At 41.6% G+C, this 23,546-nt stretch overlaps 1 protein-coding gene and 1 long non-coding RNA gene across 6 annotated transcripts in view; one reads left to right on the forward strand and one right to left on the reverse strand.

Moving 5' to 3' along the window:
- BTBD8 (BTB domain containing 8) overlaps positions 1–22,855 on the forward strand; it is a 45,289-nt gene extending 22,434 nt beyond the window's left edge. For 3 of the 5 annotated variants that reach the window (XM_081193932.1, XM_081193934.1, XM_081193935.1), the window contains 13 exons: positions 502–582; positions 2,223–2,319; positions 3,241–3,329; positions 3,522–3,624; positions 4,043–4,225; positions 4,671–4,808; positions 11,138–11,294; positions 13,617–13,678; positions 15,187–15,820; positions 16,336–16,426; positions 17,205–17,338; positions 18,012–20,309; positions 21,727–22,855. In XM_081193932.1, coding sequence (XP_081050058.1) covers positions 502–582; positions 2,223–2,319; positions 3,241–3,329; positions 3,522–3,624; positions 4,043–4,225; positions 4,671–4,808; positions 11,138–11,294; positions 13,617–13,678; positions 15,187–15,820; positions 16,336–16,426; positions 17,205–17,338; positions 18,012–20,309; positions 21,727–22,196 — 4,537 coding nt within the window. In that variant the 3' untranslated portion in view covers positions 22,197–22,855. The remainder of the gene's footprint in view (positions 1–501; positions 583–2,222; positions 2,320–3,240; positions 3,330–3,521; positions 3,625–4,042; positions 4,226–4,670; positions 4,809–11,137; positions 11,295–13,616; positions 13,679–15,186; positions 15,821–16,335; positions 16,427–17,204; positions 17,339–18,011; positions 20,310–21,726) is intronic. The other 2 variants (XM_081193933.1, XM_081193936.1) reach the window with 2 other exon arrangements.
- LOC308586948 overlaps positions 1–23,546 on the reverse strand; it is a 562,568-nt gene that overhangs the window by 402,546 nt on the left and 136,476 nt on the right. The window lies entirely within an intron of this gene.

The following is a 23,546-nucleotide window of genomic DNA, read 5'->3' on the forward strand; positions in this document are numbered from 1 at the left end:
CTGTTATGTCTGTATCTGCCTCTGATCTCTGGAGGGGCTTAGTTTTAATCTCTTATAAAAGGCATTTTAATCTGCTGAAGATTTCTTCGGAAAGCCTTAAAAATAAGTACAACCCCTGCCATTTTAGTGATGGGGAATCTCATAAAGATAATTTAATCTTTAGTTCGCACAATCTTAACAGCACTTGTTCCTAAGCAGTGTTGGCACACTTGCCTGGGTGGTTAGCAAATAAGAGGCTTCAGGGTTGTAGCCAAGGACTAGATCGCTGGAGCTGTTGTAAAGCTGTTCTTGTGAGAATCCAGCTTTTCACATTTTTAGCTGTTGGGGAATGTGACCCATGTATAATTGTAGATTGCATTAGTGGTATTACTTTACCTTGATGTGGTTTCGTTTTATAATATGACAGGGCTCGGTGAACCACTTAGGGTTTATAAAACGTGAACCACCTATTTTATTTCACAGATGCTGGTGTCTGTAATGATTTTTCTTTCTGTTTTGCAGCTTAAACCATGTAGAGATGACTGTCGTTTTGCATTTTATCTATGGAGGAGTTTTGGATTTCCCAAACAAAGCAGATGCTGGGTATGTGTCAAGTTTTGTTATTTTTAATTGCATACCATGCCTGTTCTGCTTCCACCATTCCACATTAAAATAGGAAGTATGTCACAAAGACTATAAACTAAAATGGCAAGAGTGCCAGAAATAATTATTATTGCACTCTAATTATGTTTGAAGTACTGCGAAAAGGGGTGTGTGTCTTATTTTTTTGGCAGCTGAGCTGGTGGGATAGTAGTGATGAAGGATACTCTGTGGGAAGGAGGGGAAATGTTTGGTACTTGGGTTACTGTTTATTGCTGCACTATGAAGGGTCTGGAAAACCTGCCATTTTCATTCATCTCACTCAGAAAACCCAAAATCCCATCCATGACCTTTGCCCTCTTTAAGTCCTCCTCTTCCTGGATGCTGTGTAACCCTTTTACCAAGCCTAATGACTAGTCACCACATTCAAAGTGCCATTTCTCCATTATATGAAGACGTGAAGGAATGCAGCAAACTTTGTAAAGCTAAACATATGTGGGTCAGGTTTGTTCTTGAGTGGGAGACCATCTAGGGAAGTGGATAACATTTAGCCATCCAACCTCTGCTTAAAAACCTCCAAGGAGGAAGAGTCCATCACCTTCCAAGGGAGTCTGTTCTGCTATCAAATAGCTCTTAACCATCACAAAGTTCTTCCTGATGTTTAGTCAGAATCCCCTTCTTTGTAACTTGAATCCATTGGTTTGAGTCCAACCCCTTGGAGCAGGAGAAAACAAGCCTGCTGAATCTCAGGACCACAATTACCTCAATGATGGCCTTTCCCTATATAAACCAACTGGGAGTCTGTGTTCATCATCTGATGCCCTTCTTCATGTGCCTTCTCCATGAGAGGGTGGCAACACAAAAGCAGGCCTTTTCTGCAGTGGCTCCCCACTTGTGGAATGTTCTCCCCAGGGATGTTTGCCTGGCACCTTCATTATACATCTTTAGGCACCAGGCAAAAACATTCCTCTTCAACCACGCCTTTGTTTGATATTCTGTGGCCTTTAGAATGTGCTTGGGGGGTATTGTTTTCTTTTGTGTTTGTTCTATTTATTTGAGCTTTTATTTTCTATTTTCATCTTGTGAACTGCTCTGAGATCTTCGGATGAAGTGTGGTATATAAATGTAATAACAATAATAATAATAATCTTCCATGCGACAGCCCTTTAGATATTTGAAGATGGCTATCCTATCTCTTCTCAGTCCTTGAACTTTGGTAATGCCTTTTGCTTTGCTGTGAAAGGATAGAGAGGCCCCATGTATATGCTGGAAACTAGCCACCCGTACAAAAATAAATGTGCATTCATTGCTCTATCTACTTTTGCCTCTGGCCTCTTCTGTCACTGGCGTGTGTCCCCAGAAGGCTGCTAAAAAGGGACTGAAAAAATGTTTACTGCCACAATGTATAGCATGAATTACCAATCTGAGGTTTATATAACAGGGTTGCAAGGCTTACACCTTAATTCTTTACTGGTATACTAGATCCCTTCGGAAATGTTGCTGTACTTGGCTTTCAAAAAAATATGAGTGGTAATGCAGTCATTTAGATTCACTTGTCTTAATGTGATGCAGATTACTATGGAATGATTCCATTATAAGCAGGATTGTCTTCTGTATAATTTTTATTATTACTTTTACTCCAGTTCCATACTGAACATTGCAGACATGTATGGGCTAGAGGGCCTAAGAGAAGTAGCTATATATGTTCTGAAAAGAGACTACTGCAACTTTTTTCACAAGGTGTGTTCCAATGTTTATTTTTTTCTATTTTGACGATAGCAATAAAAGCCAAACGGCTCCAAATTCTTGATCAAATCTTCAGTCTAGGTATTGCAGGCCAGAGTGTTGAGTTGGAAAGCCCTTACTGTCTCTACTTGGTAACTTTTTGTAATTGATATGGTAGAATTATAAATAGGAATAAAATACAAATTTTAAAATGGATTTAAAAGTTGCTTTAAGCAATTCTGGGAAAGTGGAATAAAATGTTCCTTAAATACGTGAAGTAGGTGTAAGATCTAAAATTTTCGTTGTTCACGGAAACCATTTTTCATCTATAAATCAGGTTGTGCAAAATGTACTACGGCGAATGTGCGGGATATTTTTTTAGATTGGTGGTTTCCATCTTGTTTCTTGGAAGTCTCTTACGGCTTCCTTAATGAGAAGAACAGGTGCAGTGGGCAAGCTTGCTTTGAAAGGCAAGACCCTTTGCCCACTGCTACTGAGTTTTGTCACAGTTTGTGGCTGTGTTCTTGAGTGCACTCTTAGTACATACTCTCGGTGTGATGCAGCAGGCCTGGCTCTGGCGCCCCACATGGGTTGAATTCAAAATCCTCTGCAATGCATAGAGTTTCTGAGACAGACCTAGGTTATATTGGGGGGGGGGGAATTATCATTAGATAACATGATGTGGAAAGAGTTCCCCAGAAGTAGGAAGTTTGAAAACGTATCATTTTAAGAGAAGCAGTAAGCATGCCCAGCTGCAGAATGAATAATAAAATGTTGATTATTATTTTTTGAAGACTGGATCAGAGTGATCCGGTTTGTATACACAAATACAAGTGATCTGTTTACTGAAAGCATTTCCTATTGCAATTAGCAACTTTCATATCTCTCAAAGGTTCTAAAATTACAGTAAATATGCTTATATCTTTACAATTTTAGCCTGTGCCTGGGAAGCACCAGCCTGTTATCGAATGTCTAGCTATTGCCCATTCGACAGGAGCGGAAAGCCTTTATGATGCTTGCATGAAGTGAGTTAAACTATTTTGATTCTTTCTTTCCTTCATCGCTTTAAGTTTTGAGAAAACTGTTGAAAAACAGCAGGCGTGTATCGTTTCTTAAACTCTTTGACTTGTAATGGGAAAATACGTTGCAGCTGCTCACATATGTGATGGGACATCTGATGGGTTGATTTGTCTAAGCACGATATTTCCTTTGAACAGGTGGATGGTACAGCATTTTGTAAGATGTTGGTCAGAGAAGAGCTTTGCTAGTTTATCCCCTGAGCTTCAGAATAATTGTCTTAGCATGTTGATAAACTCTTTGGTAAGTCTGTTTGCTTGTTTTCAAATAAAAAAAAGCATTGACACTAATGCAGAAATCAACCTGCCTTGATTTCACTTCATGTACCAAGGTGACAGTTTTGTTTCATTGTGTCTTAAGATTTCCAGCCTTGGTTAATATATAACCTCTAGTGGAAAGTATAGCTGTTAGAAGACTTTTGATACACCATTTCGAATTAGTATAATTTTAGTGGTGCTAACGTCAGCATAATTTAGGTGGCATGTTTGCTATTGGTTTGTGTATTTAAATGTTCTAAGCAATCTTATGATGTTAAAAACATAACACACCATTCAAATAAGAAGTTTGATTGATCATTAGGCTGTAACATTTTTATATGTTGAAATAGAGTGTAGAAACTGCATATTCCGTGTTGCTCAGAGCACATATGTATTGTTTTAAGAGTCCACAGAATGCTGCCCATCTTTTGATGGAAGCCAACCGGCTGATCGGGAGTCTTCCTCGAGTGAAGTGGACTGAAACAGCTCTTCTCTTGGCATCTAGACTGCAAGAAGAGTGTGTAGCATTTATGGTGGCACATTTCCCCGACGTAATACAAAGCGAGAGCTTTTTTGCCCTGCTACAGGTAAAAATCTGATTGATGCCAATGTTATAGCAACCGATACCATAGGCTGGGATTAGTTGTCACTAGAAACTGGGCTTTCGAAGCAGTGAACGATCTCTCTACCCACTGAGATAAAGTGGCTGCAGCTGCTTGGTTATTTTTTAGGACGAGTTGCAATGCTGCAGTCTTGTATGCACTTTACCTGGTAGTGCATCCCACTGAACTTAATGGGGTTTGCTTCTGAGTAGAGATAGGGTTGTGATGTTAGGCACACTTTTATTTCAGCGGGCTTGTGAACTTTCAGTTAGTGCAGGGATCACCAATCTAGTGCCTGAGGACGCACATGTGCCTGCCCCAGGATCCTCTCCCCCTATAGCCTAAATGACCAATCTAAGATCTGCCACCAAAATGCATTCTCTCTCTCTCTTTCTCTGTTTCAACTGACTGCTTCTATAATGTCTTCTAGTCTCAGGCCATGAGCAGTGAACCTGACCTCCTTGATCAAGTGTTTGAAGCAGTCGAGAAGGGTGTTGGCACTGAAAACAGTTGCTCTCTTCTTACAGCCATGGACACTTTGCTAAATTCTGCAAAAGTGAAGGACACGGTAGGTCTTACAAAAATTTCAAAGGGAAAAATATTCTGCTGTTGAAATCTGGCTAATGAATTAACTTCCTAAAATATTTACACTTTGTGGAGGTGGTCAACCTTGGCTCAAGTGACTTGGTGTATATAACTCTCGTCTTGCTATAAGTAGAACCTGCAACAAAACATTGCTTGTGCTGTGTGCTCCTTTCAGGGTTCGTGCCGCCCATCCTCTCTTCTGTTAATATGTTTATTCAGTTTCTGCCTTCCTTTCCATTTTTCCTCCAGGAGAAACCTAGCATTCTGTGAGCACTGAATGCACCCGGTACTCACCAGGCTGTTTTCTAAAGTTTTGTTTTTGCCCTTCTGCAAACCATGGCGATCCCCTTTACCCAAATCCCCCAAGCCTGCTAACAACTCCCTCTTATGTGTTAATGCTGTTTTAGTCTGCTTAAGAATTGTCACTCCAGGAACCGGTTTGCTGCTAGTACATAGGATGGGAGCTCTGTGTACATGCTTCTTTCCCTCAGCCCCTTTTCTATTCTGGCACAACAGAGTATGTAAGCATGTCCTTGTAAATCTTGGATGAAATCAGTGGTGCTGCGATCTTAAGGAAGCTCGCTTGCGAGTCATTCTTCCTGCGCTGCTCCTCTGCAAAATGGGTCTAATTCATGCAAAGGTGCTGCAGTGAAAAATGTGCTGCATTATGAGGCCGCAGGTACAGAAGGGGTTGGTGCTTTCCACCTCTGTAGCTGCCAGTCTGCTCAAACGCTGTTTCGGGGGTTCCTTAACTTTCAATATAGGCTTCCTCTTTTATTTAGAGAAACATGAGTGGTTGTATTATATATTTGGAGGCAGGGGAGCCTGAAAAGTTCACATATACATGTGGGACGTTCTATGTTTCTTTCCGAATCGCAGCCCATGTCTTTGAGTTGGAGCAAGCAGCTGTGTAATTTGAATGGACAATTAAGTTATCATAATACCCAAATTAAGAACATGAGGTCTCGTGGTAGTGGTGGTGGTGGTGGTTTGGTTTGGGGTTGTTTTCCAACTTGGAGTCTGAAGTATCACTCTTACGTTGGGGTGGGGAATCACTCTTTAGCATTTCTCTTGAAGAGATATGTACAGTAGCTGCTTGAGTTGCACCCTTAAGCTTACTTCATGTTGTGTTCCTTGGCAAATGGATTAGTATAGTTTCTTTCCCCCTTGTTTTCAGGAAAATGAATGACTCGTAGAAGCTTGGAAAATCCCAAAATTCAGAATTGCTTATGTCTTACTGATCCTGGGGTACATCAGTGCATGTTCACTTTAAACCAGCTTTTCTCAACATTTGGGTCCCCAGATGCTGTTGAACTACAACTCCCATCACCCCTAGCTAGCAAGGCCAGAGCTCAGGGATGATGGGAGTTGTAGTCCAACAACATCTGGGGACCCACAGGTTGAGAACCACCGACTTAAACTGAAATCCCCTCACATTTTAATGTTTAGCACTACAAATATATTAGTTGCAAGCAAATCATCCCTTAGGTTCGGTGCCTGTTCAGCTCAGGGTTCAGAGTTGAACATTTTTTTCTTGAGCGATCTCCAGTTGAACATGGCTGGGGAAAATATCTATGTAAGATACTAGAGAGCTGGATTTGAAACTCACAGCCAGGCCAAATTGAAAGTAGCCGTTTAGACGGACAATTGACCTGACTTGGCAGGAAGTAGCTTCGTTTTATTAAAATATGTTCCTTATCCCTGAGAGCCTACGGGGATCAGCAACAGATAATAAAATATCCAGTTACTTGGTTATTAATTTATATGTCACTGGTTCTCACAAACCTTGACTTAGCATGAATCTGTGGGCTCCCAGAGAAGAGCAAGCAGTTTCTTTGCTCCTCCCCAGTCACATTTGCTGCCATTGGCTTAGTGTGCTGTCCAAACCTGGATTTGTGGTTAAGCTCTCTCCAGACCTAACCACAAAAAACCTCTGTCAGTTTGGGGAGAGTTTTAACCACAAGCCCAGGTTCAGACAATACACTAAACCAAACCTTGGCTTTGCAGTAGCAAAAAAATCCTAATGAGGAGTAAAGCAAATGCAAGCTTTTCTCCAGGAGCCTGTGTGTTCATGCTAAACTGCTTCTCCCAATACGATCTGAACTGGACCCTGCAATCGTCATAGGAGGCTCTTCTTTGTGTGCCTCCTTCATAATAATAATAATAATAATAATAATAATAATAATAATAATAATAATAATAATTTATTATTTATACCCCGCCCATCTGGCTGGGCCTCCCCAGCCACTCTGGGCGGCTTCCATAAAAACCAAAAATACAATAAAATATCACACGTTAAAAACTTCCCTGAACAGGGCTGCCTTAAGATGTCTCCTGAATGTCAGGTAGTTGTTTATCGCTTTGACATCTGCTGGAAGGGCGTTCCACAGGGCGGGCGCCACTACCGAGAAGGCCCTCTGCCTGGTTCCCTGTAGCTTTGCTTCTCGCAATGAGGGAACCGCCAGAAGGCCCTCGGCGCTGGACCTCAGCGTCCGGGCAGAATGATGGGGGTGGAGACGCTCCTTCAGGTATACTGGACCAAGGCCGTTTAGGGCTTTAAAGGTCAGCACCAACACTTTGAATTGTGCTCGGAAATGTACTGGGAGCCAATGCAGGTCTTTCAAGACCGGTGTTATATGGTCTCGGCGGCCGCTCCCAGTCACCAGTCTAGCTGCCGCATTCTGGATTAGTTGTAGTTTCCGAGTCACCTTCAAAGGTAGCCCCACGTAGAGTGCATTGCAGTAGTCCAAGCGGGAGATAACCAGAGCATGCACCACTCTGGCGAGACAGTCCGCAGGCAGATAGGGTCTCAGCCTACGTACCAGATGGAGCTGGTAAACAGCTGCCCTGGACACAGATTTGACCTGTGCCTCCATGGACAGCTGTGAGTCCAAAATGACTCCCAGGCTGCGCACCTGGTCCTTCAGGGGCACAGTTACCCCATTCAGGACCAGGGAATCCTCCACACCTGCCCGCCTCCTGTCCCCCAAAAACAGTACTTCTGTCTTGTCAGGATTCAACCTCAATCTGTTAGCCGCCATCCATCCTCCAACCGCCTCCAGACACTCACACAGGACCTTCACCGCCTTCACTGGTTCTGATTTAAAAGAGAGGTAGAGCTGGGTATCATCCGCATACTGATGAACACCCAGCCCAAACCTCCTGATGATCTCTCCCAGCGGCCGCATGTAGATGTTGAAAAGCATGGGGGAGAGGACAGAACCCTGAGGCACCCCACAAGTGAGAGCCCAGGGGTCTGAACACTCATCCCCCACCACCACTTTCTGAACACGGCCCAGGAGGAAGGAGCGGAACCACTGTATAACAGTGCCCCCAGCTCCCAGCCCCTCAAGACGGTCCAGAAGGATGCTATGGTCGATGGTATCGAACGCCGCTGAGAGATCCAGCAGAACTAGGAAACAGCTCTCACCTTTGTCCCTAGCCCGCCGGAGATCATCAACCAGTGCGACCAAGGCAGTTTCAGTCCCATGATGAGGCCTGAATCCCGACTGGAAGGGATCCAAATGGTCCGCTTCTTCCAGGCGTGCCTGGAGTTGTTCGGCAACCGCTTGCTCAATCACCTTGCCCAGGAATGGAAGATTTGAGACTGGGCGATAGTTGGCCATTGTGGCCGCATCTAAAGATGGTTTTTTAAGAAGCGGTTTAATAACCGCCTCTTTCAGCGGGTCTGGGAAGGCTCCCTCACGGAGGGAAGCATTCACCACCCCACGAAGCCCATCACCCAGTCCTTCCCGGCTAGCTTTTATAAGCCAGGATGGGCAAGGATCCAGGAGACAGGTGGTTGGTTTCACTCGTCCAAGCAGCCTGTCCACATCCTCGGAGGTAACAGATTGGAATTGATCCCACTCAACTTGACTAGACAGAACTCTAGCACTCTCCTGCCCCGGCCCTGCTCCCACGGTGGAGTCTACTTCTTCCCGAATCTGAGCGATTTTATCTGCAAAAAACTTTGCAAAATCATTGCAGGAGAACATGTGGCCCGTACTGGGCCCCGATGTTGCAGGTGGTTCCGCTAAATTGTGAACCACCTGAAAAAGTCTCCTGCTGCTGTTTTCTGCAGATGCAATAGAGGCGGTGAAGAAATTCTTCTTCGCCGTCGCTATCGCCACTTGGTAGGCTCGACGTTGAGCTCTAACCTGTGTCCGGTCAGATTCGGAATGAGTTATCCGCCACCGGCGCTCTAGCCGTCTCAACGATTGTTTCATTGCCCTCAGATCCGTGGAAAACCACGGGGCTGTCCGGGCTCCATGCAATCGGAGAGGGCGCTTCGGAGCCAAACAGTCAATAGCCCTGGTTAACTCCACATTCCAGCGGGCCACCAGGGAATCAGCTGAAAGGCCATCAACATGGGATAAAGCATCCCCTACCACTCTCTGGAAACCATTTGGATCCATTAAGTGGTGAGGGCGGACCATCCGAATTGGTCCCACCTCCCTGCAGAGGGGATGGGTCGCAGAGAAGTCCAGTTGCACCAGGAAGTGATCTGACCATGGCACTTCTTTCGTTTCGCTTTTACTTAGTGTCAGATCACCAACATCCATAGAGGTAAACACCAGGTCCAAGGCATGTCCACGGCTATGGGTTGGGCCAGACTTATTCAGGGACAGCCCCATGGAGGCCATGCTTTCCACGAAGTCCCGAGCGGCCCCTTGTAAGGTCATGTCGGCAAGGATGTTAAAATCCCCTAGGACGACCAAGCTAGGTGTCTCCAGGAGAACATCCGCCACGACCTGAAGCAGCTCGGGCAGGGATTCCTTGGTGCAGCAGGGAGGTCGGTACACCAAAAGGAATCCTGTACTGCCCCTATTGCCCAACTTCCAGAACATGCACTCAGAAAACTGGGTCTTCCCAATAGGACGCCTGGTGCAAACTAATGACTTCCTAAAAATCACTGCAAACCCCCCCCCCCCGCCCACGTGACCTGGGTTGCTGTGCGTAAGAGAAACCTGGTGGACAAGCAGCGGCAAGGACAGGCCCATCTGCTTCATCCAACCAAGTCTCTGTTACACATGCCAGGTCAAATCCTCCATCCACAATCAGGTTGTGGATGGCAGTGGTCTTATGAATCATTGACCTGGCATTGCACAGCAGCACCTTCAGGTCATGTGGGTATCCCTTGCTGATTCTAGTATCCATCCGGTCAGGACCAGACCCGGAGGCAGGGATAGTCCTCAGACAACGACTAAACCTGCCTCCTCTGTAATGACATGGTCTGGTCTTGGCGTAACTCCTCCTCCTCACAAGAGGTCCGGAGGGTGGCAACACGAGAACGGGCCTTCTCTGCAGTGGCTCCCTCAGTTTGTTGGCTGCTCTCCCCACTGAGGTTTGCCTCACAACAACAACATCATCATCATCATATCTTTAGGCGCCAGGCAAAAACATTCCTCTATAACCAGGCCTTTTGGTCTTTTAACTATCTGTGGCCTTTTAGATGTGGGCAGGGTGTTTTTAATGTATTTTTTCCTCTTAGTTTTAATGTATCTATGTGGAGCTGGGATTGTCTGTCTGTGTGGTTGCTTGCAAGTAGCTTCTGGTTGTCCTGGACAAGATAAAGCAACTGGCAAATTTAATAAATTAAATAATAGAACTAAAAACAAGGTGTGGCTTGGTGGGATATGCAAACCAGTCCACTGTATGCTTAGGACTGGATGAATGCATTGGACATTTAAAGAGACTATATTATGCCAGTGAAGGCAAAGGTGGTTCATATATTTCTTTGGAATATATATATTTTAAAGATTTTACAAGTATTTGATGAGACTACCGTGTTTTTGTGTAAAACACAGTTGTAATTCTAAAAATGAATTTTAGCAATGTCCTGGATGTTGCCCGTTGAGCTGCCAGGGTTTAAAATCTGACATGATGAGCTCTTGTAAACAGAAACCACATAGATTATTCTGTATGATTGCAATCCTCGTCTATTGTTGACTTACTCAGCAAGGGTGATGAAAATTTAATCAGATGCATTATTGGCCCCCAGAGGATTTGACCTTGTAGTGACATAGCCGAGAGTAAAAAAGCTATGAAGGGATTCATTTGTGGTAAAAAGAAAAAGAAAAAGAAAAAAGGGAGGGGGCTATATTTTTTAATGAGCTACAGCTTTTGTGGGAGTGGCTTGGTTTCAAGCTGTGCAAAATTATGGTGCAGGACAATTGGCCTTTGCAAAGCCGCGTATGCATCTCTTCGGCAATCATAAAATCTAAGTGATGACATCATTGATCTTGCTTAAAGAGTAAGTAGATTCTGCAAAGGAATAATGACTGGTTGCTATGACAATGTGGCTCTTTCCAGCTGCTGATTTTCTTACTTGGAACGCAGGGGTTTACGTGCAGGATCCAGGCTCTGCGTGATAAGCTGTGGATCTTCCTGGTTCAGTCGTTTTATGCTGTTCGTCACACACAGAGCTGGAAGCTGCTGAAGGCAGACGATCAACAGAACATACAAGCAGGTAGGCGAGCTGTCGAGAGCTTAGCACGTTGCGTAACAGCTGTGCCCTTATTAAAGAAATGAGAGGAGCTGGCAATTAATGATAGCTGGGAGAATATGTTGATGAGCCTTCTGCTCTCAAATAGTACATAATAATTTAACAAAAACGCTCCAAATATCCTGCTCTGCCAGCTTCAAGCATGGAAGCCAAGTGATTGTATGTCCCTATTGTGAACGACGCCGCTTGCGTGTTATTACTGCAGATGCATGGAACTGCAGATATGTGGAATCAAATAAATAGGTAGGCTGTCTTTTGTTTGTACTTAGAATATTGAAAGATGAGATTTATTTTAAGCACGTGGGCATGGTAGAAAGAATTCTGTACCAAGCTGATGGCTGGTTTAGTACAAGTAGCAGATGGAGGGTTTTAGTTTGCATTCCATACCATGGAAAGCTTTAATTTTGCCTAATAACAGATCCTGGTTACTGTCAACCTCACAATTGATATGGTGCTGTTGCTGCTGCAGAACAATCTTCACGGAAGCTTCATAGCGGCTGCTGAAATGCAAGCAGCAGAATTTGAGCCTTTAAACAAAAGGAGTCTTGCTGTGGCTCCTTTGCCTCCCCTTTGTTTTCAAATGTATGGAACAAAATCTTGCAGATGAGGTACCTGAAAATGGCTTCAGGGCAATGCTTCTGTATTTGTGCTGTGGTCATGTAGTTTCTTTAATCAGGAAAGCAAGCTACATATTCAGGATTACAGCATTTTGCAAAGCAGTTGGGTAGCAATAAACGAATGCTAGAAAAACAACAATACCCCCTTGTTTGTATTAAGAGCAATCTGGATAAGCTAGATTGTGGGGTGTTATTTAAAGGCTGTAACTTCAGCTCCCACCACCCACCCCCTTCGTTTCCTGATTATCAGTGGCTCAAAGTCATGTTGGGAATAGAATTGGTTTTGGAGAGTCAGACTCTATCATTCTAAAAAGTGCTTTATAGTGTAAAAGTACTAGGTTCTATAGATGTGAGACCGTAACCAACCCTGTGTTTGCGAAGTTAGTGTTGTGCCTTCAACCCCTAACGTGGTTTTGTGCTTTCAAATAATCTGCAGCATTCATCCTTGCATTTTAATTACAATATCAAAAAACAGAAATATGTCATTATTTGCAATTGTATGTATTTGTATAAGCAGAAACTGGACATATTTTCCTTTGGCAGCTATTGGAATGTTCACATGAACTTTCAAAGAAGCATATAATTTCATTTAGGGATTTCAGGAGACTGCAGGGTTTTGTTTTGTGTTTTTAATGGCAGTAATAATAAGCTAAAAAATAGAGATAAGCTCTTCAGTTTATGGGTTCCCAATGGAACAACTCGTATTTGTACTGATGTGTTACGATATGTGTGAACACACACACACACACACACACATATATATATATATATATATATATATATATATATATATATATATACACACACATATATATATATACACATATATATATATATATGAGATAGAGGCATCCCTAAAAATAAACCTCATGATGCCATTTTCAGCCTCATGGCTTTCCTTCCAGAACAGAGGTTCACCGAGGAACTAAATGAACAAGGGTGTTTTTTGGGGGGTAAAAATTACTCTTACTTGCATATTTTATGAAAGCAATAATATGTATCTAGTGCAGTCATTTTTAGAGTGGATGGAGTGAAATGCTTTACAGAATCCAGGCACATAAATATTGCTCCCTGGCAAAGGCTATTCTGAACCAAGTGCACTTCCTCTCATGTTTGCATCTGTCTAGTGTAGGTTACGTAAGCACTGCAGAAATCTCACATCTGGGAGCTTCAGCGAAGCATGCTCTATTTGGAAACTTCATATATGATGAGCTGTGTCGCCAGGCCAAAGAGGCTTGTGTGATCACCTCGGAATAACCAAAACATAGCTTTGCTTACAAAGGAAATACAGATTCACAGTAATTGACCAATACTACAGAAGTGAGATAACAAGGAGGCACTTGTGTGTTAAAGGAGTGTCATGGCCTACAATAAAGTTGCCTATAGCTGCAAGTAAACCAACTCATTCGTCAGAATAATTTGTGGCTCCATTCTTTTCAAAAATGGAACAAATAGTATACAATTTAAGGGATCCTTTCTAGAACCTGCATATTTTCCTTCATTCTGCACTTCAGGTCAAAAACTGCTATCATTTCTTAATTACTTGTGGTCTAAAATGTGACTCCTTTCTCAAATGCTGTCCTGTTTTACATAAAGGTTATTTTCCCTGAAGCTTCATTCCTTTTCTCCAGTATTTCTTTCTAAAGAAAGATATTCTTTTCTTATACAGCTGCTTTTGATAAAGGCGATGATAGAAGACCTACCAAAAAGCCTGTATTCACTAGTTCTCAGGTAAAACTACTACAACAAAAAATACCACAAGCTAGTAGTGTGTTAGCCAACTTCATTTCCTTGTAATTTTAACTGAGCTAATATACACCTATGATCATCTTGACACTATATTTATATTTTTGGTTTCTTTGGGTGGGGGGAGGGCAGGGTAAGTAAACTTTCCCATTGAAGGAAGAGGTTGGTTTAAGAATAGTCAATACTCTCAACTCCAAAAGAAGCAGTTTGCATTCTATTTCTCCTTGTATGCATCTCTGAAATGTTTTTTAAAAAATAAAAGCATATTTTTTCCAGGTTGCAACACAAATAGTGTCCTACCTAGTGAATGGAGCTATTCAGTTTATTCATCCCATCAAATAAATACCCAGTGGACCTCCATATTTGGAGAGATTTTTGTGAGAGAATCCAACCCTAAATAAGGGGGTGGTGATGCATACAGTCGTACCTTGGTTTTTGAACAGCTTAGTTCATGAACAACTTGGAACTCGAACGTCGCAAACCCGGAAGTGTTCTGGTTTGCGAACTTTGCCTCGGAAGTTGAATGTCCGGTGAGGCTTCTGCGGCTTCCGATTGGCTGCAGGATGCTCCTGCAACCAATTGGAAGCCGCGCCTTGGTTTCTGAAAGTTTCGGAAGTACTGGACTTCATTTACAGGTACATTTATAATCTGCAAAACTAGAATCCTAGAAAAATGCCCGTGCCAGGAGTGGGGGAAGGATGGACTTCCATTTCAAGGATTCTTTGAAGATGCATTGCATCTCTGTGTTCTGTATATGGAAGGTCAGGCCTTCCAGTGTCCTCAGGGGAAGACTTACGGTATTTTAGTCTTCAATGGTGTTCCTAGAATTTTACTTTTGCTTGCCTGAAGGAAAGTATCCAGTTATTTTATATATGGAAAAGCAAAAAATAAACTGTATTGCTCCAGAAGAATTACGATGTGAAGTGCTTTCTAGTCCCTGGTGACCCCAACCATTGAGAATGAAGCCTGTTCAAATATGTTCACCTCTGGCCTAAATGCTGAGAAGTGACTTTTATATAAATTACGGCACAATTTTATGCATATCTTGGAAGTCCGTCCCACCGTATCCGGTGGAGCTTTCTCCTTAGGAAGCAAGCACGCCAGCTTGCCCCTGCAATTGAGGGGGCCGGCGCAGTGACGTCAGCATGCCATGTGACGTCGCGCAATGTGTTGACATGTTACAGGCATGCCCTGTGGTGTGCCGCATGAGTTGTGCGATTAAGGTGAGCGTGTTGTGCGGCGTTTGTGTGCAGCCACTGGAATTTTGAGGGGGCCCAGCCCCCTCCTTGAAAATTTGGTGAGCCCTTAAGCAACCTTAGATGTTTAAACTAGCTGTTGTTTCTAAACCTCAGAAATGGAGATAAGAACGTTTTCTTCAAGTGTGGTAGTTAAGACTCATGCTGAACTAAATAGCTAAGTTTTCAGAGTAAGTAACTGTGACTCTCCTACTGTTTTCCTTTCTTTTCTGAATGATCATATTTTTCTCCTCCCAGTTAAACAGATGCACTACTGACAATTCTGCTCTAAAGCATCCTGCTTTGAAAGCATACAGAAAGCAAAACAGTTGGGGTGGTTCCTGCACTAATCAGGATAAAATGAAATCTGATGGATTAGGAGCATCTGGGCACACATCAGCTACCAACAGGAACGGCACTAATAAGGCTTTGAAACATGACGATTTAAAGGGGAAAGACAACAAAAAAGCCGTTTGCAAGATGATGAAAGAGTCCAAAATGGGGGAGAAAACGCCTTCGCCCAAGGCTAGAGCTGTTATAAAGCCCAAAACTGAAAATAATGGAAATGCTAAGGCCGAAAGCTTGCTTACCAAACAGGATTCCGAACGGTCTTTATCCGCTAGCGGACACAAAAATGTGGGAAGTGGCAAAGCCTCAAAAAATCAAGAAGGTAAAACTGCAGGCGCTAGACCCAAAGTACTCCCTGGAAGCTCAAGTGTACAGATTAAAGCAAAACCTTTGAAGAAGACCAGTGGAAAGGAATCTCCCTCTCTTATGGGCACAGAAACTCTAAGCAAGTCCACTAACTCCAGCACAGATCTACGGATGTCCATTGAACAGCTCGATGAACTGAAAGAGGAAAAATTAACAGATGAAGGCAAAAAGCACTCAGGTAATAGAGATTCCCTTTGGACCTGCCTCACAGATCGTTCACTGCAAAACGGGGGGGGGGGAGGAATCTGTTAAAAAATCACTTCTAAGTGGGTTGTGATTTTTTTTATTTGATTTTTATAATTTAATGTTTTGATTGCAGAAAGGAAATTTAGATTGGTAAAACATGGACAGATACATAGCTAATCCTTTGAAAAATCTTCACAGAATTTTGAACAGCTGTTTGAAGATGAGGGTAAAATATATTTATTCCTTTGAGTATTTTTTACTTTACATCTAATACATTTCATTTAGCTGCCATTACCTGGGGATGTCAGCTAAATTTGCAATCATAAGCTTAGGTTATTTGAATAGGAAGCATTTGGAGCAACTGTGGATAATCAAGGTTCATCTTTTTGGGGAGGAAGTGGTTGAAGCTAAAATATTGTATTTAAACCGTGAGATTTGAACTTTCCAGCAGATGCTCATTACATGGGTCTCTTTACTGTCTAATTCTATTTTTATTTTATCATACAGCTTTGAAAACAAAGCCTGCTTCGAAGATGTCTAATGGAGCTCCTGCTAAAAAACATGTTAATGATCTTGAGGCTAATGGTTCCATGAACAGGTCTGTTGGAAGTTGGGCTACTAGTTTTTCCATATTGATAGGATTTTATTTCCCTGTTGAAAATGAGGTTCATCAAGTCAAAACATTCTAAAACTTGTGTGTTTGTTCCAGGTTCTGTATTCTGGTTTATATTTGGAGCAAGAAATTATAATTATTTTTGTTATATTCTCAGGACTTCGCATCATCCAACCATTTCTTTCTGGCACCATTCCCATGCTTGCCACAAAATTCTGCTTCCCAGATTCCTTAGAGAATTCAAGAGGACTATGGGGAGAGAGTGCTCTCACATTTGGGGAAGTTGTTTTTTATTTAAAAAATGTGTTTTTCTTATTGCTTGTTACACTCTCCCTACCTTAACACAGATAAGCTCTCACCCTCTCCTATGAGTCCTCAACATGTGCCAGAGGAGTGGCATTGGGGGCAACAGCCAGAATTTGTGAACCCCAGAATTCTATAGAGTTTTGTTTCATTGCTGCTTTATACCTCAACCCTCCCTAAAGATCATTTGAGACTCTCCATTTTGCAACTGTAAAATAATAACAGGATTCTGAGCTCTCTCAGTAATGGAGAGACAAGCTATATAGTCAACAAGAGATGTTGTTGCTTGTTAACATCCTATTTTCTCCCTTTTTAATCTGCTATGACTTTTTTTTCTTAGAGGCATTTTGTGCTTTTTCACATAGAAACGCATGTAGGGCATGCAGATGCTTCAGTATCATGTTAACCTTCTAGATCTTTAATCTTACAAATAATTCAAGCAGCGTGTTTCTGTTTTCAGTGTAAAGAAATGCACTGGAAAGGGCAACAACGAACCCCTACCGCAGGCAGTTTTGAAGAAAAGGGGAAATGAATCTGGCAACTCTACCATGCAACAGAAGACAAAAAACGTAGCTAACACTGTGAAAAATCAAGGTAAAGATTTGCCCTGTACGTGTAATGCTGACTTTGTATAAACCATTTCCAAACTGGGAATCTTTGTCAGAGATGCATGTGGTTAGATGACTAAACTGCAAAGCTAGGCACCCTTTCTTGGAGTAAGCGCCATTGAATTATACAGGTGTAACTTTCAAGGAACCATGCATTGTATTGAAATGTAAGTAAAACTCAGATCCATTTGGGGGCATTCATAGGAGTGCTGCTCATCACTAATTTGCAGGGGCCATCTAATTAGGTTACAATGCCATACCTTCTTTTAGTGGTATGTGAGAAATCAATTTATAGTTTTCAAAACTAACCATGTGGCTAGTGTAATTACAGATCTCAAATATAGTGTAATAAATGCAGTCATAATACTGCAAAGACTTCTTTCCCTTTTAACGTAATTAATGATGGCAGTGTTCTAAGTTTTAGCCTAGTGATTGCTAGTTCTTGCCTGTTCCACAGTGTGGTTCTGGTTAGTAGTGATGATGCTTCCACAAAGGACAACTTTAATCTTCTGTTCATTTTTGGTCTATTTGTGTTTGAGTGTCCTTTTGAAGTTCTTTTTGTATGGAAAGTCCTGACACAGTTGACATTCACTGCTCCTTCATATAATACACTCTGCAAATTGGAATGTAGCATAACCTTTAGATTTTTGTTTCGGTAGGTCCACCAGGAGAGACCCCAAATCTACTGAAGCCTGGACTTTCTCCTAAGCAAAATGAAGAAAAAAACATGACCCAATATCTAACTCAATCAGAGAAGCAACCTTCATCAAAGAAAAAGTCTAAATCGCCACAGACAGCTTCAGTTAAAGCCACAGCAAAAATAATAATAACATCCAAAACCCAAAACCATTCAAAGAAGAGTGAAATGGTGAACAATAAAGACCAAAAACAGAAAATAGTTACAGGGCAACCTGCTCCAAAGCTTCCTTCTTCAAGCCAGAAGCATTCCAGAAGTGAATCACCAGTTCAGAAGAATTTACATGCAGAAGGGCAAAAAAATTCAACTTCGTTGGGAACTCAGTTACATAGCAGTAACAAATCTAGCCCAGGGAAGAAGAACAACAGCAGAACATCTTTGCTTGAGATAGATAAGAGACACATACCTGATTCAGAAAAAGTGACCCCTCTTGAAGAGAGAGACACGAAAGGAAATTTGGAACATCATTGTGTTGCAGAGCTGAAAACTGAAAAGATAGCAAAACAGGTTCATAAGAATGAAGATGATAAATCACTTGTAAACAAAACAACTGTACAAGAATTGCAGCATGTCCGAGAAGAGAAGGGTGTGACTTGTGCAAATGTTAGCCAGAATCCTGCAATTTTAGCTTCTAAAGAATTGAAGTGCAAAATACTTCCTGATTCTGTTGCCTACCAGAATCTCTTGGAACATACAGGAGAGAACCTTTTAACACAAGTAACATCGGTCGGTTGCAAATCTAATGATACCTCAAAGGATGTTAACTATCTTGAAGATCCATTGCACAGCTTGTCTGAAACAGTCAATGACAGCTCTAACTCTGAACATGAGGGGAGGAAATCTTCTAAGGTCTGTATAATGGGCTCTGAAAGTGCTGATGAATTCTCTGATAAATCTGCCTTGACTGAATCCCAATCGGCTACCGTGGAATCAGATGCTGCTTCAAAATCTTTTGTAGAGCATGTTGCAGAAAAATGCTCATCTAAAGACACCGATACCACAGAGACCCCAGAGAGCCATGAGAACTCAGAGGCCCCCTTTGCAGATCATTGGAATCTGAGTTCCAGCGCACTTGATCCAAAAGAAAGCCCTGAATCGGACACTGGCAGTGCAACGACATCATCCGACGATATAAAGCCAAGATCGGAAGACTATGATGCAGGAGGATCTCAGGATGACGAGGGGTCAAATGAAAGAGGGATTTCAAAGTGCAGCACTATGATATGCCATGATTTCCTTGGCAGAAGCAGCAGTGATACAAGTACACCCGAAGAACTCAAAATCTATGACACAAGTCTGAGGATAGAAGTGAAAATGAAAAAGGAAAACTCTGATCTCTTCCGTGTTATTTCAACAAGCGATGATGAGATCCCTAGAAAAAGGCCTGAAACGTGGCTGCACCAAGGTGATGAGAAAAGGGGTGGTTCCAGGGGGAATAATGCTAATTTTGCCGCTGCACAGTTTCCTCAAGAAGCTGATCAGGTCTCCTCTTCGGCTGATGAAACGGAAGATGAAAAGTCTGAAACGGAAAATGTCGTAGAAAACCTGCCTCCACCAGAAATCCCTGTTCAGCAGTTCCATGGAATTGTGAATCTCGCATTTGAAGATGCAGCAGAAAATGATACTGAAAGTCAAGAATTCCCTGCCACCAAAAACTTTAAGCGTTCAGTATTGCTTTCAGTGGATGAATGTGAAGAATTGGGATCTGACGATGGTGGAGAGGTCCACACCTCCCTCCAGCGTTCTCTGGATGCTGCAACGCCTTCTGATGTGTTTGATGGCATTTCCCATGAGGATCATGGCAAGACATTTTATTCAAGATACTCCTTGGAGATTGAAGACGGATTCCTGGAGTGTAAGGAGAATGATAAGGAAAGATTAGAGAAAAGTGAGAATGCTTCTGTAGACCCTTGTGGCAATGAGCAAAAACCCAAGGAGAAGAGTACTCCAGTTATGGAACAGAAGCCTGCCGAGAAAGATTTGATTGTGAGACATAGTCCGTCTCCTGCAGAAGTTAAGGAAAACGCCAAGAGTGAAGAGAACAATGAATTTCAGTGTAATAAAGTCTCAGACAATGACACAAAATCTCAAGGAAGACCATGTCACCTGGATCTTCATCAAAGAGATAATACTGAGTTACAAAAGAACAATTCTGCAAAACCTGTAGACCCAAGTAGGAGTCATATACTGATTCAGGAAGGCCACGTGAAAGAGATTGATTCAGCATCTACTGAATACGCTAACTCTGCTTTATCTGCAGGTAACGTACAGAAATAAAAGCATTAAGTTCCTCAAGATATTAAGTATTAGTGGAATATTAGATTTATAGTTGGGTTTGAGACACTAACTCTAGCAAATACCTTTAGAAATTTTATCCAAACTGTTATAGAATTAAATGCTTATGTTTCAAACAAAATCTTAAGTTGCATACCATATTCTCGACCATAATAGAATATGTATGACGCTGTCCAGTGGGCAGTTGGGAATATTTATCATGGGCAAAGCAGAGAGTGGGATGCTGTTCCCTGCTCTTGAGTTCATTTTTGACCCAAAAGAACATAGGCAGTATCATCTTTTAATGGAAACTTGGCTATCCATTGGTTCAGCAGCCTATATGATTCACATAAATATATATCTATATCTATATATATCTATATCAAAGTGGGATGTGCAATAAGTACATTAATCTTCTCAATTAAAAGTGCTCTGCGTATTTGCCTTTTAAGAGCTATATTCATTATTGTTTCTGTTTTGCACAGAGCTAGGGTCTCCTCTTAAGCTGCTGGTGGATTCAGTGGGGCCCTTGCCATTGGCTTCAGCAGAAGCTGGCCTATACTCTTAAGATACTTTTTCAGAATTCTTGTAGTTCTAAGTTTTGCCAGTGAAAAAATAATTTCTTTTTAAAAAGAGAAAGGTCAGCTTTAAAAAACAACAACAGTTAATACATTTAAACTTATGCTTGCTTCACACGGTTAGGTAACTTCTTGTCTAGTTTTGTGTCTTCCTTAAAACAGGGATTCAACTCGGTACCCCCAAAGTACAACACAGAGAACCTGAATCTTTCAAACTTCTGTGTATTTAAGAGTTTTAAACTGATGATTTGTGTTCTGAAGAACCATACGAATGGATGACTTATCAAGCTGTACTTCTTTTTGTTTGCTTGTCCTTGCTTGCAGCTGCCCTTTGCATGTGCAATACTTAAATATTAAGCCTGTGAATAAACCATTTGTTTTCGCCCCTTTGAGGTTGACTTGGCTTAAGTCACTGTTTAGTGATCATGTCCTCCCTTTCGTTTTCCCCTCCCTCGCTCTGCTCCTTCCTATTTTAAGTTATTATTTTAGTGGTTTTAGAAATCCATGTGCATTAAATGTTGGTTTACATGACTTGTCATTTTCTGTATCAGAAATTTTTTCCAATTATGGAGGTTTATTGTCAATTGCCAGTGGTGATTGCTGCTTTATTTATAAGCCGTACTTCGTTTCATTTACTTTTTTAAATGCATTTTAAAAAATGGCTCAAATATTTGTGGACTTTGTATACAAGTTACATTTTTCCTTACCTCTTTTATCTGGTTGGATTGGTCCTGCTGCATTGAGTGAAGTATGCTGTACAAAAGCCCTGCAAAAGGGGAAAGCCTGTGCAATTTTTACAATGTGTAGTATTGTGAATTATTTCAGGAGACATAGATGATTGTGACAGATTGACACAAACCTGCATGTATGAGCATCGGCCTCCAAAAACCCTTTCTCCAATTTACGAGATGGATGTTGGAGAAGCTTTTGAGCAGAGGATGGAGTCGGAACTGAACATTCTAGATGTGGATTTTGAAGATCAGCCGTTTGCAGAACAGGACTGGACTCTTCTCAGGCAACTGTTATCTGACCAGGAGTCAAACTTAGACATCAAAAACTCTGTTCCTGAAGACCTTAACTTAGCACAATATCTCATCAACCAGACACTTTTTCTGGCACGAGACAGTTCACAACCTCAGGGTAAAGCACAGATTGACACTTTCAGTAGGTGGACTGAACTGATATCTCCACTGGATGATTCTTCAGCAAGCATCACAGTGGCAAGTTTTTCCTCTGAAGATTGTTCTTCCCCTCAAGGGGAATGGACAATTCTTGAACTAGAAACCCATCATTGAAGTGATCAAGTGTTTTGAGACAGGACTCCTCCCCTCTTCCTTTCCCTGTACCTCTGCAAGTGAATAGGTGATGCAATATTTCTATACAATAATAAATACTGCATCCGTCAAGAAGAGTCAGTCCTTGATATTGAAATGATCCTTTCTTTAAGTGGTCTGTTTCTAATTTAAGATTTAAACACAGGTAAAATAAACTTTTGAGATTTAAGGTGGATGTTTTCTAAAAACTATTTTCAAGCATGTCTTCTTTTCTTTCTCTTCCTAGACTTAGGAAATTAGATGCCCTGTAAGAAAAAGCTTTGACTTACTCTCTCCTTTTTTCATTCATCACTTACTCATACATTTCCTAAATGCTCAATGAATTAAAATATGAATGCAGAATAAGTATTGCTATCCTTTTTTCTTCCATTGCTCTCCATACATAGTGACTTGGTGACTTCTTCAAAGATAAGCGATTCACAGTGATTACATCAAAAGATGTGTGCCAACAGTACTTTCAATTCTAGAAATGTGTGTTTGGATTTGCAGGAAATAATAATAATAATGCAACTGTTTCTGAATTTATTTATAAACAGCAGCATGTTTGGGTTGTTTTCTCCAGGTTGATTTTTTGTACCTTTTTGTTTTTGAAAATTCAATAAATTTCTAAATTGTTTAAATCTAAGATTGCACAGGAGTTACTGGAAGGGATATGTAGTGTTCTTTTTCTAGGAAGAAATAAATGTTTACAGTGTTGTTAAATTGAGGGGGGGGACCTCAAGAATTTATACAAAATCTAATACAGTTAACAGTTTTTTTCTTTTAAGATGGTATTTAATAGCATGAGGCAGGTGAAATATAATGAAGTAGTCTGCTCATTTCAAATTTCTGTCTTTTGTGTGCCATATAGATCTATATTTAGATTCCTTAGAGTGTATTAGGTAGCACACTTCCCTTATCAAAGGACACTTTTAAAGGATTGGTATTCATCGTTTTTGATCCAGAGCCTCTTTCCCAGTTACAGCTTATCATCTCGGGGGGTGGGGGTGGGTCTGGCTAATAGCGCAGGAACAGTGAAACACAATATCATCTATATGTGTTTATTTCCTTTTCAATATGCATCCTATTTACTCTGTGACAAGAGAAAATTGGAATCCACTTCATAGGGAGTTCTTACCATCCAAGTTCCAATGTAGATGGAACACTCAGACACTGATTTTTGTGTTCTATGATGCTCACTTAAATAAACTTGAGATGGATGGACCTTTTTGCTGTGAAGTAATTGGGCAAGATTTACCTGTCAGCGGAAGCCCTGCACAAAGACTTCTGTTTGCCCTGCCCCGCATGCTCTCCTGACCTTTGCTCTGGTGG

This window comes from Podarcis bocagei, assembly GCF_964188305.1.
Source record: "Podarcis bocagei genome assembly, chromosome: 5".
Classification (NCBI taxonomy): Eukaryota; Metazoa; Chordata; class Lepidosauria; order Squamata; family Lacertidae; genus Podarcis; species Podarcis bocagei.